General features: G+C 33.4%; 1 protein-coding gene across 2 annotated transcripts in view; it reads right to left on the bottom strand.

Moving 5' to 3' along the window:
• STAG1 (STAG1 cohesin complex component) overlaps positions 1-18,883 on the bottom strand; it is a 463,391-nt gene that overhangs the window by 226,701 nt on the left and 217,807 nt on the right. Inside the window, exon 5 of one of the 2 annotated variants that reach the window (XM_036877372.2) lies at positions 13,748-13,844. The exons of the other annotated variant lie outside the window; for it this stretch is intronic. Coding sequence (XP_036733267.1) covers positions 13,748-13,844 — 97 coding nt within the window. The remainder of the gene's footprint in view (positions 1-13,747; positions 13,845-18,883) is intronic. 2 annotated transcript variants of the gene reach the window in all.

Genomic DNA, 18,883 nt, shown 5'->3' with positions numbered 1-18,883 from the left:
AAAGGAGGGAATGGGGGAGGGAGAGCATGTGAAGGGGAAGACAGTGAAAATGGGAAGGCCTTCAAGGAGAAATCAAGAAGAAATACATAAATCTATAGTCTTGATGTGGGATTTTAATATAGCTCTCTTAGTAATTGCTGGAAAAGTAAACAAATCAGTAGGATATAATGTATTTTAATGTAATAACTGAACAACCTTAATCTAATGGACACAACTCTCTATAAAAAATACATAATACACAGGGACTTCAAGCACACATGAAACATTTAGAAAAACCTGACCATATGACCTTAAAACAAGTCTACACAAATTAGAAAGGATTGAAACCATAAGAACATTTTCTCTAGCCTCAAATTCAATTAAGCTAAGAAGAAGTCAATAAAAGTTAATGAGAAAATTTAGTGTTTGGCAATTAAGAAATATGCTTTTAAATAATCCATAAGTTTAAAAAAATGCAAAACCCATTTGAATTAAACTAATGAAAGGGAACATCATAAGAAGTTATGAGCATTGAAAATATTAAGGGGCTATTATAAACAACTTTCTTAAATGAACTTTAAATTAAGATGAAATGAGGAATTTCCTAGAAAAATATAGCTTTTCAAGACAATGAAATAACTGAATAGTGCTAAATCAATTAAAGAAACTAAAGTTTAAAATCTTCCAATAACACAAAAACTCAGGCCCATATGGTTTCAATAATGAATTCTACCAGATGCTCTGGAAATTAATAATTCTAATCTCATACACTCTTCCAGAAAACAGAAAGAGGATATTCTTCACAATTCACTTCATGAGGTTAGAAAATCCTTCATAATAAAACCTGAAATGGAAAGAATAAAAAAGGAAAATTGCCTGCCAATCTTACTCATTGGTGAACACAAATATATAAAACCTCAAACAAGCAAAGCAAATCTGGCAATAACTTAAAAATTACTTCACATCATGATAAAGTTGAACTCATTTCAGCAATGCGTATTAGATTTAACATTAAAAGATCAGTGGCAGCCAGGGATGAGGGATTTTGTGTCAGGGGTCAAGGGAAAAGAGATGAGTAGGAGGAGCACAAGGCAGATCTTTAAGGCAGTGAAACTATTCTGTCTTTGATACTTTAATGATAGATTCATATCATTATGAATTTGTCAAAACCCATAGAACTTCACAGCACAAAGAGCGAACTCTAATGTAAACTATGAAGTTTAATTAATAACTGTGTATTAATACTGGTTTATCAATTGTACAAATGTAGTACAGTAATCAAGATGTTATTAATAGGGAAAACTGCAAGGAGGGGAGGAGGGTATATGGGAACTCTGTAATTCTGATTTAACTTTTTTGTAAACCTAAACCTCCTCTAAAAGATAAATTCTAATAAAAAAAGACACTACTTAAAATTCATTTTCTAAACGCCTAAAGTCCAGAAATAAAGATTTTTAGTAACAGATGTATAAGATCTTTTCTCATTCACACACAAATATGCCTTCTGAAATAATAAAAGAAAATAAAGACCTAAATAAATGGAAAAAAATATACAATGAACATGAACTTGAAGAGTTAAAGATATAATCACTCCTCATAGATGTATAGCAGTAATTCTCAACCTTTGCTCCTCTGCCCCACAGATATGAACAGTGAAGGCTGGGGTGGGATGCTATGGGCATTTAGTGGGTAGAGGCCAAGGATGCTGCTAAATATACTGCAGAAAAGCTCCTCACACAACAAATAATTACCCGGCCCAAAATATCAATAGCATTGAGGTTTAGAAATTTGTTATAAAAATTCAGTACAATTCCCTTCAAAACTCCAACAGACTTTTTGATGAAACTTGACAAACTTAAATTCTAAAAAAGTATGAAATTATAGAAGATGAAGAAATTTCTACTCAAGAAACTCTGTAAATTAACAAACATACCAAATACTAGAATAGAGAGCCAAGAAACTCTCTTCTGTAAATAGATGTTTTAAGATATGTATTTACAGTGGCATCACTGTACAATAGTGAAAAATAATGAAGGACTTTTGCACTTAAAATATTCAATTCCAGATGAAGTAAAGACACACATTTGGATGTGAAAACTATATACAAGTAACTAAACCATACATAAACTAGAAAGTCTGTATTAGAGAACATGGTTATTATGATCATGATACAAAGAAGAATTTTTATGACATCAGAAGTCAATAAAGGAAAAAACTAACAAATTCTACTACACTAAAATTAAGAACTCATGCTCACTCTTTCAACATATATTTATAAGTGCTGGGGATACAGTACAGAATAAAATTGACAAAAATCACTACTCTTGAGGGATAATTTATTAAAAGAATATATTTTTATCAAAACCAATATCAAAATAATCAATATATAATTCATCAAAATAATATAAAGGGGATAAAAGAAGCTGCAAGGGGAGAGAAGATATTTGCATTATAAATAACCAACAAAGATGACTAAAATAAAAAAACCCAACTCTGATAAATCACTAAAGAAAAATTCAACATCTGAATAGAGTAATTAGTAGAATAATTCAGGCAGTTCATCCAAGAGAAAATTCAAATGATATGTGAAATAGTACTCATTCTCAACAGTAACGGAAGATATAAAATTAAAACCCTAATGTGATGTTTGTAAACCGATCCAGCAAGGTAAAACTAAAAAAAGCCTGACAACACTATGTATTAGCAAAGATGTGCAATATCAGAGTTATGTGACATTTCAAATTAACTGGAGTATAAAAAGTTACAACTACTTCAGAAAACAGTCTGGCATTATCTAGAAAAGTTCCATCTCTTATAACCCAGCTATTTAACTTCTCAGTACACAAACCAGAGCATTTTGTGCAGATGGACAACAAATTAACATGTACAAAAGACAGCTTATAGTAACAATGTTCATATTACCCAAAAGCTAGAAACAAGCCAATTTCCTTCAAAAGGAGGAAGTTAAAATAAGTTTGTACTTTCATAAAATGCGTATTTCATAACAGTTCTCAACTTAGGGCAAATTTCCTAACTCTGTTTACAGGGGACATTTGGTAATGTCTGCAGACACCTCTGGTTGTCACAAAAGGGAGGGGAAAATGAGAGCACAGAGAGGAATGTGCCACTGGCATCTAATGGGTAAAGGCCAAAGATGCTGGTAAACATTGTACAATGTAGACAGGGAAGCTCACAACAAAGAATTGTCTGCTTTACATGAGTGGAAATAAATGAACAAGCAACACAAATGAATCTCATTAACAGAATGTTTGAGCAGAAAAGGCAAGATGAAAGAGTCGGTACAGTTAATTATGTACAAAAGAGAACACAAAGTTAATTATCTAAAGAAAAAAAGCAGGTAAAACTAGACTATTTTCTTTAAGGACAGATCCACTGATGGTAAGACTATAAAGAAAAAGCAAGGAAATAATTATTACAAAATCAAAATAGTACTTCTTTCTGTGTAAAATGGAGGCAGTTATGACAGTGGAAGAGTGCATATGAGATAGTGGAATGGGTCTTCTGAAGTCCTAGAAATATTCTTGTCCTTGAGTGAACACTAATAACACTGGGATTCACAATATAAATAGTATTTAACCTACACACATACATTTTATGCACTCATCTTCATGTATAACATGTCAAAATTAAAAAGGACTTTAAAAAAATAATACCAATCTATATATGCTTTATATGTATGGATATAAAAAATAATTCATTAAAATAGATTTCTAAAGAGCATACTGATACATAATAAATAATTAGCACACACCAGTTTATATCTCCAAAGCAGATGAGACTGCTAGGGTACCAGTACAAATAACTTATTTAGGAGGAGATCCCATAAAATAGTGGTAATGGAATGTGGAAATGAAGCAAGGAAAGAAAAGGCTGACAATAAAAAATGTGTTACCTAAGCAATCACTACTATGGATTAAGAGAGCCTAATTTAACTCCTTGGCAAACTCTGGGAGTCTGCGTAGGCCATTCACTTAAAAGTTAACTCACCTGACCCTCCTACACTGCTGGTGGGAATGTAAAATAGTTCAATCATTGTGGAAAGCAGTATGAAGGTTCCTCAAAAAACTAAAAATAGAAATACCATTTGACCCAGGAATTGCACTTCTAGGAATTTACCCTAAGAATGCAGGATTCCAGTTTCAAAAAGATATATGCACCCCAATGTTTATCGCAGCACTATTTACAACAGCCAAAAATGGAAGCAACCTAAGTGTCCATCAGTAGATGAATGGATAAAGAAGATGTGGTACATATACACTATGGAATATTATTCAGCCATAAGAAGAAAACAAATCCTACCATTTGCAACAACATGGATGGAGCTAGAGGGTATTATGCTCAGTGAAATAAACCAGACAGAGAAAGAAAAATATCAAATGACTTCACTCACCTGTGGAGCTTAAGAACAAAGCAAAAACTGAAGGAACAAAACAGCAGCAGCAGACTCACAGAACCCAAGAATGAACTGACAGCTGCCAAAGGGAAAGGGACTGGGGACGATGGGTGGGAAGAGAGAGGGATAAGGGGAATAACGGGCATTACAATTAGCACACATAACATAGAGGGGCGCACATGGGGAAGGCAGTATAGCACACGGAAGAGGAGTAGTGACTCTATAGCATCTTACTATGCTGATGGACAGTGACTGTAATGGGGTATGTGGTAGAGACTTGATAATTGAGGAAATCTAGTAACCACAATGTTGTTCATGTGATTTTATATTAATGATACCAAAATAGAAAAAAAGCTTAAAAAAAAGTTAACTCACCTGAAGGGCAAAGAAGTTGGGGTATTTATACACTAACTCCCAGACAGTCATTGGTTAAAGCCACAATGCCCAAATTGTGTAGTGAGATGCCCTCAGCCACTGAAGCAAACTTACATGGGCACTGTGGTGTATTTTAATTTTTCAATGGTAAACATAGCAATATTTAATATTTATTAATCATGACAGGAACTATTACCATGAGGTAATACATAGTTTCAATATCAGATCATACTTTATTCCTTCTGAGGATATCCTATCTTTGAGAAGCTGAGTTTCCAAAGTACTGCTGGAAAGGCAACACAGAACAGAAAATGGGGGTGAGTCCAAAATTTGAGATTCGTGTAGTGCCCAACAGGTACATATATCTAACAATAAGCAATTGTGATTATTTCAGAATAGGATATCATTTTTATTTTTCTTTCAATTGTGTTTATTATTTTTCCAAATAGCTACTAAGTTGTTAAGACATAAATTGTTTGGACCTAACTACTACTTCAAAAAGGAACTGTTAGGTATTTCATTTGGCCTATAGATGCCATGAAAAAATTAATGAAACACTAACTGGCCCACTAAATGGCAAAGTTCAGGAGACTCTTAGATTACTGTACTTAGGTGAGGATAATTATCTAGCAATCCCCACACCCCTAGAAAGTCCACAGGCATTTGGATGTCCACTGTTGGGCACAAGCATTGCAAAATAGACCCATAACTTTTTTAATTTTTATTTTGGTATTATTGATGTACAATTACATGAGAAACATTATGCTTACTAGATTCTCCCTATTATCAAGTTCTCATCCATGATGGAATTCCTGGGTCAAATGGTATTTCTATTTTGTGTTTTTTGAGGAACCTCCATATTGCTTTCCACAACAGTTGAACTAATTTACATTTCCACCAGCAGTGTAGGAGGGTTCCCGTTTCTCCACATGCTCGCCGCCAACATTTGTTGTTTGTCTTTTGGATGTTGGCCATCCTAACTGGTGTGAGGTGATATCTCATTGTGGTTTTATTTTGCATTTCTCTGATGATTAGCGATGTGGAGCATCTTTTCATATGCCTATTGGCCATCTGAATTTCTTCTTTGGAGAAGTGTCTGTTCAGATACTCTGCCCATTTTTTAATTGGCTTTTTTGCTTTTTGTTTGTTGAGGTGCGTGGGCTCTTTATATAATTTGGATGTCAACCCCTTATCGGATATGTCATTTATGAATATATTCTCCCGTACTGTAGGATGTCTTTTTGTTCTACTGGTGGTATCCTTTGCTGTACATCTTTTTAGTTTGATATAGTCCCACTTGTTCATTTTTGCTTTTCTTTCTCTTGCCCAGGGAAATGTGTTCATGAAGAAGTTGCTCATGCTTATGTCCAAGGGATTTCTGCCTATGTTTTATTCTAAGAGTTTTATGGTTTCATGACTTACATTCAGGTCTTTGATCTATTTTGTGTTTACATTTGTGTATGGAGTTAGACAATAATCCAGTTTCATTCTCTTACATGTAGCTGTCCAGTTTTGCCAACACCAGCTGTTGAAGATGCTGTCATTTCCCCATTGTATGCCCATGGCTCCTTTATCATATATTAATTGACCATATATGCTTGGGTTTATATCTGGGCTCTCTAGTCTGTTCCATTGGACTATGAGTCTGTTCTTGTACCAGTACCAAATTGTCTTGATTACTGTGACTTTGTAGTAGAGCTTGAAGTCAGGGAGCGTAATTCCCCCCACTTTATTCTTCCTTCTCAGGATTGCTTTGGCTATGTGGGATCTTTTGTGGTTCCATATGAAATTTACAACTATTTGCTCTAATTTGTTGAAGAATGCTGTTGGTATTTTGATAGTGATTGCATTGAATCTGTAGACTGCTTTAGGCAGGATGGCCATTTGGACAATATTAATTCTTCCTATCCATGAGCAAGGGATGTGTATCCATGCTCCATTTATTGGTATCTTCTTTAATTTTTCTCATGAATGTCTTATAGTTTTCAGAGTATAGGTCTTTCACTTCCTTGGTTAGGTTTATTCCTAGATATTTTATTCTTTTTGATGCAATTGTGAATGGAATTGTTTTCCTGATTTCTCTTTCTCAGAGCCATAACTTATTATAACCAACTAAGAAAGAAGGTATTTCTAACCATACTTCACAAGTTTGACAAACACACCCTTTGTTAATTAGAAACCAGCACACATGTTAATGAAAACTATTTAACAATACACCTGATAAAATACTGCCGAAATCTGTTATATAGTGGTGTATGTACCCACGTATATATACCTACACTAATGGTGTTAAACAATAATAGTACTTTGACTACAGAAATACCATCTTTATTTTGTCATGTACAATACCATCTTATCATTCTATGTTGCCTTCTTAGCTTCCTCAGAATTTATTCTTAAAGCTTATGACGTTTCATAGTTTAAAAGGCAACTCTAATTCAATAGTGTTTATATCAACTTTCCCTTTGCCATCTTTCCTATTTCACTGATACTGAATATATTCTATTATAACACACTGAATTAGTCAGTATATTCTGAAAGACCCAGAGGAAAATAGAATTCACTCCATATGGTTCAAATGAAGAAATGAAACTACAGATGTGTGGGCACAGTTAAGGAAGCAATTAGGGGTTCTGATGCACCTTAAGATACAGCTAAAGTAGAAAACCAATACCATCCCCTAGGCTCAAAGGTCAAGATCAGAAAATAGTGGTACTGGAGCCAAATGGAAGAGGAGTTGCTCAGACTCTTTACTCTTGCCATGATGCTCCAATTTGTCGTGTCATTAGTGGCAGTGTCCTGCCTAGCCAAAAATGAGGGCAAAAAAGTTCTGCAATTTTTCCTCCCCTCCCTGGTTCTCTTCTCACTTTAGTCTGTCTTTTTAATATCCTTTTGTTCTTGGTTCTTATACAGCTTTAGGGAAAAATGGACCATAAAACAAAACACTGATGTGGGTTTTGCAGATTTTGCAACACAAGGAGCCCTTATAAAATGCAAATCTTACCTCAATAATTAAGATTGGCCTTCATAAGATAAAAAAATAATTCCCCATTCATTCTTGTCTTTTAACTTTCCCTACAATGTACCTGCCCCATACAAGTTTTCAGTATTGTTTTCAGTGTACTTTATCAATTCTTCCCTGTTTTCTTCTAGTCAATCTGTTCTTCCTCTCTTCCTAGCCTTCTGGTATTTGTTTCTTTTTGTTTCTCCTATTTGTTGTATTTGCATTAAAGCTCTTGGTATATTTGGAATTTACCTGGTGTACATTATATCACATAAAATGTAGTTCTGAAATAATTTCCCATATTTTGCCCATTTTTACCTTAAAAAGGGAGTCATTTATTTTATTATCTCTTCTAGCTGACTATTCTTATATAAACTAACATCTTAGTTTATCTATATTGACTTATGTCCTAATAACTTATTGAATTATTTTATTGATTGTATTAGTTCTGCAAACTGAGTGTCTTGAACTTTCTAAACATTATTATTTTCAAATAGTGATCATACTTACTTAATTTTATTGTCTAAATGTGCTGGCTAGTAACACCAGTATAATGCTAAATAAGGAGTTACAAGGGAGGGCATCCTTGCCTTGTTTGACTTTAGTGAAAACAACTCTATTGGTTTCCCTTGAGCATGATGTTGGCTTTGGAGTTGAAAGGCTTTTTTATACCCTTTCATTTTTTCTTTGACAGAATTTCAGACTTGAAAGAGAAGTTATACGAAAAGTGCAAAGAATTTCTGAATATTTATGACCAAAGTCTCAGACGTAAACCCTTTACATTTGTTGAATCCTTGTTTCACTCTTCACATAACTCTTTACTCTTTAAAACTTCAGTGACTATTTCCACCAAACAAAAAAATCTCTATACAACCATCGTACAATCATCAGAATCATGAAATTAACAATGATACAATACATAGGTTCTAATCCACAGAACTGATTCAGATTTCAGTATTTAGCTCAGGAATGTCCTTTATGTGAAAAGAAAAATAAAAGATAATGCACTGCATTCAGTTGTTATGTTCATTTAGTTTCTGATTTGGAATAGTTTTACAACACTGACATTTTTTAAGAATACAGGATACTTATTTTGAAGAATATACCTCAATTTGGGCATGTCTGCTATTTCCTCATGAGTAGATATAGACTCTACTTGTGACAGGAATATTACAGAAGTGAAGTTGAGTTTTTCTAAGTGCATACCAGGAAGCACATGCTATTGAATGGCTCCTAACTGGCAATGTTTGCTTTTATCATGTGGTTATGGTAGTGCTTACCAAGTTTATACACAGTAAATTTACTATTTCATCCATTGTAAGTAGATACCTTGTAAGGAGGCACTTTGAGACTAGGTAAATATTGTATTCTTCAAACTTTCCTCCACCACTTTTACAGTCTAAGCCAAATGTTATTTCACTTAGTACTTTTTACACTCAGTGTGGTTGTTATTTATGGTATGGCATGGTATATGGCTCATCTGTTCTGTTTGTATCCAATTATAGGATCTTCCTTCCATCTTTGTTGATTTTTTTTTTCTGAGTATGTGAAACATTAAGATAATTCCAAAGGTCAGGACTATTCAAAAACTATATCCAAATTAAGTATCATCTCTTCACCCCAATTCCTTCTAAACTTCTCACCTCATTCACATATACATACTCCATGCAAGTAACCAATCATTATTTTCTGTTTTCTCTCTGTGTTTCTTTTTGGTCAGATTAGCAGATAACTTCTTCCAGAAAAAAAGCTATATACTTCAGACACTCTTTTGCACTTTGCATTTTGGCCTTAAATATGTACCCTGAAAATCTCCTTACATCAGTCTACAGGGATCTTTCTCATTCCTTTTTACAGTGCCAAAAAACTCCACTGGGTAGCTGCACCACAGTTTATACGACCACTGTCCTATATGTGAGCATTTCAATTGTTTCCAATCATTTTCAATTACAAATAATACTGTTTTGAATAGACTTGTGTAGTTTTTTTTTGTAAAGCTGGAGGTGTATCTTCATGGCAAAATTTCAGAAGTTGAACGGCAAGGTCAAAAACATAGTTTTGGTAGATATTGCCAAATTTCTTCCCAAGAGAGATGTACCAATTTGTATTCCAACAAACAATGTAATATTGTCTGTTTTTCACAGCCTGCCCAACAGTGTTATAATTTTTAATTTTTTATCAATCTGATAGGTAAAAAATGCTTTCTCAGTGTAGTAATTCTTAATTCTTTTTTTTCATGTTTTAAAATCTGCTTACCGAAGTTTCATAGGTATTTAGGACTATTTCTGGATTTTTTATATTCCACTAATGTGAGAGAGTGTCTTTTCTTTGTTAATCATAGTAAGAAATATACACCCTATGTCTGTTTTACCAAAATGTTCTAAAATCTATTTTGTCAAATGTCTTTTTTAGGAACTACAAAGATAGTAGATAGGAAAATTGGCAAGGGTCAGAAACAGAGAATTCACAGAGAAAGAAATGGCTCTCAAGCTACACTTACAGAGAAATACAAATTTAAAGTCACCCATATGCAAAAACTGACCACGGTTCAAGGACTTAAGTGTAAGAGCAAAAACAGTAAAACTACAGATCTTCCTCAACTTATGATGGGCATACATTCTAATAAACCCACTGAAGGATGCAAATATTGTTAGGTGAAAAATGCATTTAATTTCCTAACCTACCGAACATCAATCAGAGCCTACCCTACCTTAAATGCGATCAGAACACTTACATTAGCCTACAATCAGGCAAAATCATCTATCTCAAAAAGCCTATTTTATAGTAGCATTGCGTATCTCATGTAATTTATTCAAAACTGTACTAAAAATGAAAAACAGAATGGTTGTATGGGTACAGAATGGTTTTACAAACATAGACTGTGTGGCTGACTAGGAGCCACAGCTCACTCCCACTGCCCAGCATCATGGGCAAGTATCCTACCGTGTATTGCTAGCCCAAGAAAAGATCAAAATCCAATATTCACAGAATGGTTTCTGTTCAATGTGTATCACTTTTCCGCTATCATAAATACAAAAAACCGTAAGTTGAAACATCTTAAGTCTATCTTAGAAAAAATATAAGTAACAATCTATATTAGAAGAAAACAAGGAAAATCTTCATGTCCTTGGACTTGACAATGGATTCTTAGATTCGACACCACAAACATGAGGAAAAAATGAAAAACTAGATAAACTGGACTTAATAAAACTTTAAAACTTCTGTGCATCAAAGGACATCTTTAAGAAAGTAAAAAGACCACATACAGAATGGAAATAAAACAGATGCAAGTTACATATCTGATGAGGTTTTATTATCCAGAATATATAAGGAACTCTTACAACTCACAATAAAAAGAAAAACCATCTAATATAAAAATAAGCCCAGGACTTGAATATACATTTCTTTAAAGAAGATAAACAAATGGCCAAAAAATACATGAAAAAATGTTTAAGGTCACTGGTCATTAAGGAAATGTAAATCAAAACCATAATGAGATCATACTCACACTAAGACAGTTAAAATTTAAAAACTGGAAAATAAAAGTATTTAAGAGAATATGGAGGAATAAGAGTCCTCATACATTTTTGGTAGAATGTAGTATGTTGCAGCTACTATGGGTAACAGGCTGGTGGTACCTCAAAAAAATTAACAGTATTTATGAATCAGCAATTCCAGTCCTAGGTTATCTCCAAAGAATTAAAAAACAAATACTCAAATAGATATTTGTTCATTTAATGTTCAAAGTAGCAATACTCACAATAATCAAAATATGGAACAACCTAAATGTCCATCAACAAATGAATGGACAAATTTTAATACATATAGACAATGGAATGTTATTCAAACATAAAAAGGAGTGGATTATTGATATATGCTAGTTCCTGGATAACCTGGAAGACATTATGCCAAGTGAAAGAAATCAAACACAGAAGGTCACAAATTATACAATTCATTTAATACAAAATGACCAAAACAGACAAATCCATAGAAGAAAGCAGACTGGTGGTTACCAAGAGTTGGGCGGAAGAGGGGAATGGAGAATGATTACTTAATGAATATGAGGTATTCTTCTGGAGTGATGAAAACGTTCTGATACTAGAGAGAGATGGTTACACAACTGTGAATGCACTAAATGCTACTGAATCACACACTTTAGAAGGGTTAATTATATGTTAAGTGGATAGGGACTCTGTGGCATCTTACTACACCGATGGGCAGTGACTGCAATGGTATGGGGTGGACTTGATAATATTGGTGAATATAATAATCACAATGTTTTTCATGTGATACCTTCATAAGAGTGTGTATCAATAATACCTTAATAAATAAATAAATAAATACTTTTTGCTTGTATCTCTTAAGTTTTTTGGTTTTGTTGAACTAAGGGAATGAATTACAAAAGGAAAAAGTTTAAAGACTACTAGTTGTTTTAAAATCAAAACCCAATCCAACAGGACACTTACAGAGATTAGGAGAGATAATATAAGTAAAGTGCATTGCTCAGTGCTTGCCTTGTCCATTTTAAGGCTGTAAAATTAACAAACTTGATTTCCTTTAAACAGCATAATCTCTTGCCACTCTCCATCAGACTCCACGCTCTAGGATTCAGACAAAAACTTTTTACATGTAAGAGTGTGCTGTGCTTTCTTATCTTCAGGCATTTTTGTACACTCTGTTAACTTTGGCCTTTTTCCTCTGTCTGAACTTACTTTCACTCAACACCTCAGTCTCAGAGCAGTTTCTTCCTCTTGGATGCATTTTCTTAAAAGGTTCCCCACATTCACACATACACAGATACACACAGCCTAGGCTAGATGAGAAGCCCTTCCTTGTTACTCCCCACAGTGTCCTCTGGCTAGGTACACAGATTCCAAATTAAGACAAGCCTAATTCTGAGTCTTGAATTTGGTACTTAGAAACTGTATGATGTCCAAAAACTTATCTAAGCCTTTTATTCTCAGTTTCCAAGCCTATAAAATAAACATCACATCTGCCTGATAGGACTGTTAACAAATACTAAATGAGCTAATGCAAAGCACACAGCATGGTACACACTAAGTAATCATTAAATAGTAAACAGTTTTATTACTCTTATGATGGCACTAAACACTTTACTGAACTACTGGTGTATTTCCCTCTTTGCTCCGTATAATAAAGCCTCCTTTAGAAATTACTCTATTACTTACTGGGATGCAGACTGTCCTGGTAACATTTTTATTCTCTGGAACATAGTATTTAGTACAAGGTAGGTGCTCTGTAAATATTTGGTAAACTACTTATGTCAATATGATGAGTGGTAACTTGGACAGAAATAAGAAAGCCTTCAAGAAATCGATTTAATCAGTGATCTCAATACAAAATCACTGTTCTTTCTATACTGGAAAGCAAAGAGTGGTGATTTAGCAACTGATTTTCCCATGGAGTACAATATAATCTGTTAAGATCTATTTATTCTACAGAAGAAAAATGCCTATCAGTTATCTATTAATATGATAAAAAAATTTCATTTTATTCTAACAAATTGTCGATGGCTTCTGACCAACTGTGAACTTAAATTAATACTGCTACTTATATCACCTTAAGCAAATAACTTGAGCTTCATCTACAAAGTAAGGACCAAAATACAGATAAGGATATGAAATAACAAGTATTAGCAACTAGTGCAGTTCCTAATATTAAGCATAGGTACAAATATCAGTAAATATTAATTATAAAAGCTAATGATCTAAAAAGTCCATTTATAAATTCATTAAGTGAATTTCAGCTTAACTTCAGAATTTCAAAAAATACAGAAATCTATTAAAACTGAATCAGAATGAATGAAATATAAACATGACAATAATTTTCTTTATCAGAAAAAGATAAGCACCTAGTTCCAGAGTGAATTATATATCAATAATGGAATATGAAGTAAATTTGACACTGCTGAACTGACTGGCTCAATGTACATCATTCATTCCAACATTCTGTACCTCGACATCCTGAACACTGGATAAAAAAGTTGATTAAATCCAGAAGTGCGATGTCCCTGTCTTGTTTATATGATTCAATCCAGTCATCCACCACGGACTGTGGGAAAAAAATATATATAAAAATGAAAACTTAAAAAAAAACTGTTATATGGCAAGTAAGTTTTCAAAAGAGTTTGTGATTTACTGTGTGTGTCTATTTAAACAAGAAAACTACTTACCTGAAAACTGTTTCTCTGTAGCCAAATATGTGCAGATTCCCTCACTTTTAAAGGCTATTAAAGTGTAAGTAGGTTTCAAAAATTTGTTCAAACTAGACTGCAATAAAACCTGACTACCAATCCCATGAAGTCCATTATTAAGCAACTGTAGATACTAATACTCAAACTATACTGTGAAAATAATATAAAAACTAACTAATATCACTTATAAATGGATATAAACTTTGAGTGTCAGAAAAATCTAATTATTAGTAGTGCTTAAAGAATACACACCATATATAACAAAATGCATTTTTCCCAGTAATGCAAGGGTGGCTCAAAATTAGCAAATCAAATAATTCAATATATCAACAAAGGAGAAAAATAAATGATTATACTACTAGATCAGAAAGAGGTATGTGATAAAATTCTGCAGCTCTGCTTAATTTTAGAAACCTAGAAAAACTAAGGCTAGATTAAATGTATGTGAACAAAATAAAGACAGACTTAAATATATTTCTTGTTGAAATTCTTAAGACATTTCAGCTGAGAGAGGAGCAAGGCCAGGATGCATCCCTAACCATTCAATAGGATTTTATGTTCTTATTAGTTAATGCAAAAATTAGTAAAATATTATTAAAGACAATTCCCTTTCCCACAGTTGATAAGACAACCCAAGACTACTAAAGCAACTCAAAAGATTAATAATGGAAAAAATGTGACAAGATAGCTGACAAAAGATAAATGTACAAAATAACATTTTAATTTTGGCAATACATAACAAGGATGAAAATAGAAAACATTTCCAGAACTCCAACACGCTACCTCATGTTCCTTTCCTTTCAATAACCATCCCCAGCCGAAATGGTTTAATTATTATTCCCTGAGAGTTGATATGTTTTTGGAATTCCTATAAACAGTGTCATCTTTTATGCTTGATATTTTCCAAAGTTGTATCAGTGAAATTCAACTGCATTATGTATCAGTAATTCCTTTTTTTGTTAAGCTGAGCAGTATTTCATTGCATTAATATGCCACAATTTATTAACCATTTTGTTGGGTAAAACAGACAGGGCTGTTACAAATAAAATTGTTATGAACATAACTACATCTTTTGATGGACATAATCATTATATTTTATACACACACACATACACAGTAGCAGTAGAACATTGAGGATCGGTAGACAATGTCAAACAATTTTGCAAAACAGGTCTAATTATGCTTCCACCAGCACTGTGTGAGTTTTAGAAATGTATGAGATTAGGTGCTCCACATCCTCACCAATACTAGGTATTGTCAATCCTTTTAAGTCAGAACATAACCCATTCTGGTTGAGCATACCCTTTCTTTAATGACCTTATGCAGAGGAACAACGATGCTCCTTCGCCCATATGAAAGAAAGGATTTTTTTGTTAACTGCTGATGTATATCACACTCGTTTCTCTGCTTATCACATTAGTGTGGAAGTTATCATTTTAAAAGTAAACAGAAAATTAGAAAAAATATTATGGTCATAGGAGTGGGTAAAAGGCAAAAGAAAGAATGTCATGATAACTGCTCAAAGTTTAGCTCTGCTGAACAGGCCATGTTTGGCTAAGAACAGTGGTGAGGACTAAGAATGGACAGAACAAGTGAAGGGTGACTTTTAGACTCAGGGCCCAAAACAGAAATGCTTTGTGACCCAGGTAATAAGGTGTGATCCAAGGCTGAGGGAAAAGCCATTTGCCCATTTCTACATGGGGCCCAGCATTGTGAAGGCACTCTGAAGATGGTGACCAACATTTTCTTTAATTCCCAAAGTGATACTATCAATTTATAATCCCGCCAGTTATATATGAAGAGCCCAAAACATTCTGAATAAGACTAGTGAGCCGGGACTTGCATTAAAAACATTAAAAATTCAAAGATAGTGAAAAAATATATAGATTGAAAATAATGCAGAGCTAGAAAAGTAATGTAAGACAAGGAAACATAGAAATAGATCCAGGTATATATAGAACTTAAGACTGTGATGATGAGGATAATTCAATTTTAGAGGGAAAAGGGTGATTTATTTAATAATTGATGCTGATATAAATTGGTAAACTAATATAAATTCCTTCTAGATGACTATCTGGAATGAAACAAAGTTTTATCTTTCAAAGGCTATCAGAGAGGTATGGAGGAAAAGGAATCTAAAAAACAGAACTACAGAAAGATAAGTCCTGCTTTGAATGGCAGAGACTAGTGATTGTTACACTATTATGGGTGTAGGTGGGTGAATGATATGATCTGTCACAATATGTAAGGCCTTGGCCCAGAGGGCAGGATTAATACAAAACTGCATAAGGCACATCAAAATAAAACTGCTGGAAATCTTTAACAAAGAGTAAAGAATATGGTATTAGTTGTAATAGTTCTTCTTTATTTCTAATTTTTCCTCAATAAATGGTGCTGGGAAAATTGGACAGCCACATGGAAAACAATGAAAATGGAATGCTATCTTATTAACTCAAAATGTATTAAACACTTGAATGTAAGACTTAAAACCATAAAACTCCTAGAATGAAACATGGAAACTCAATGACAAAGATCTTGGCAATTATTTTTTTTTTACTGAAAAGTAACAAAGGCAAAAGATCAATCAAACAAAAACCAAGTAGGACTATATCAAACTAAAAAGCTTCTGCATAGCAAAAGAAATTATCAACAGAATGAAAAGGCAACCTACCACATGGGAAAAATTTTATGCAAATCATATGATCTAATATGTGACCATATCCTAAAATATATAAAGAACACATACAACTCAATGGGAAAAAACAATCCAGTTAAAAAATGGGCAGAAGATCTGCACAGACTTTTTTCCAAAGATGTACAGATGGCCAACAGATTCATGAAAAGATGTTGAGCATCACTAATCATCAGGAAAAATGCAGATGAAAATCAAAATCTACCAACATTAGCTAGATTAAGCAAAAAAGACAGAAAGACTGAAATAAATAAAAGCAGAAATTAAAGGGAGATATTAGAACTAATATCACAGATTACAAAGGATCACAAGAGACTACTACGAACATTTATATGATGACAAACTAGATAACCTAGAAGAAATGGATAAATTCCTACTATAACCTACTAAACACTGAATCACAAAGAAATAGAAAATCTTAACAGACCAATTACTAGAATGGAAACTGAATCAGTAATCAAAAACCTCTCAAAACAGAAAAGCACAGGATCACAAGTTTCACTGATAAATTCTACCAAATATTTAAAGGAGAATGAATGATAATCCTTCTCAAACTATTACAAACAATTTAAGAGAGGGAGTCCCCCCAAACTCATTTTTATAGGGCCAGCATTCTCCTGATACCAAAGCCAGATGAGGACACTACAAGAAAAGAAAAACTACAGACCAATATACCTTATGAGTACAGATATAAAGAATCACAACACAATATTAGCAAACCAAATTCAACAGCACATCAAAAGGATCGTTCATTATTATCAAACAGGATTTATTCCTGGGATGCAATGATGGTTCCACATATAAAAATCAATAAATGTGATATACCACATTAACAAAATGAAAGAAAAAAATCATATGATCATCTCAGTAGGTGCAGAGAAAGCTTTTAACAAAATATAACATCCTTTAATGATAAAAAGTGCAAACAAATTGGGTATAGGAGGAATTTACCTCAACAAAATAAAGGCTATATAAGACAAACCCAGAGACAACACTATATTCAGTGGTGTAAGGCTGAAAGCTTTTCCTAAGATCAGGAACAAGACTAGGGTAACCACTCTTACCACTCCTATTCAACATAGTGCTAAAAGTCCTAGTCAAACCAATCAGATAAGGAGAAAAGAAAAAGGCATCTAAATAGGAAGAAAGAAGTAAAACTCCCTTTGCAGATGATATCTTATATACATAACTACTTAAAGACCACCAAAAAACCGCTAGAACTAATAATTGAACTAAGTTGCAGAACACACAACATAGGAAAACAATTTTATTTCTATCCTAAAACTGCATTTCTATATTAGATACAATTTAATAAATAGAAAAACAAGCAAACCTATTAAAAAATGGGCAAAGAAACTAAATAGACAGTTTTATACAGAAGACATAAAGATGGCTAAGAAGTATATGAAAAGATGCTCAACATCACTAAGCATCAGGGAAATGTAAATCAAGTCCAAAATGAGATATCACTAAATGCCTGTTAGAATGGCTAACATCTAAAAGACAAGAGATAATAAATGTTGGTGAGTGCAGAGAAAAGGAAATCCTTGTGCACTCTCGGTGGGAATGCCAACTGGTGCAGTCCCTATGGAAAACAGTATGGGGGTTCCTCAAAAAATTAGAAATAAACTACTATATGATCCTGTAATTCTACTTCTGGGTATATATCTGAAGGAACTGAAATCAGGATCTTGTAGAGGTATCTGCACTCCCATGTTCAATGCATAATTATTCAAAATAGCCAGAATATGGAAATAACTGAAGCATCCATCAACAGATGAATGGATAAGGAAGATGTGGTATAAGTATATACAACAGAGCACAATTCAGCCCTGAGGAAGAAGGAAATCCTGTCACTTGCAACAATTTGCATAAACCTTGAGATCATTATGCTAAGTAAAATACAACACAGAATGAAAAATACTGTATGGTATCATTTATATGTGATCTAAAAATCTAAAAAAGTTGAAGTTAGAGAAACACAGAGTGGTTGTTATCAGGGGATGGGAATAGGGGAATGGGGAGAAATTGGTTTAAGTATACAAACTTCCAATTGTAAGATTATCAAGTTCTGGGAATCTAAAGTACAAGCAGTGATTGCAGCTACTAATACTGTATTCTATACTTGAACACTGCTAAGAGAGTAGACCTTAAATGCTGTCACCACAAAAAAGAAATGATAATGTGACAGGATTGAGGTGTTAG

Source organism: Manis pentadactyla, chromosome 1 (assembly GCF_030020395.1).
Source record: "Manis pentadactyla isolate mManPen7 chromosome 1, mManPen7.hap1, whole genome shotgun sequence".
In the NCBI taxonomy this organism is placed as follows: Eukaryota; Metazoa; Chordata; class Mammalia; order Pholidota; family Manidae; genus Manis; species Manis pentadactyla.
This window is presented reverse-complemented; position numbering and strand designations above follow the sequence as displayed.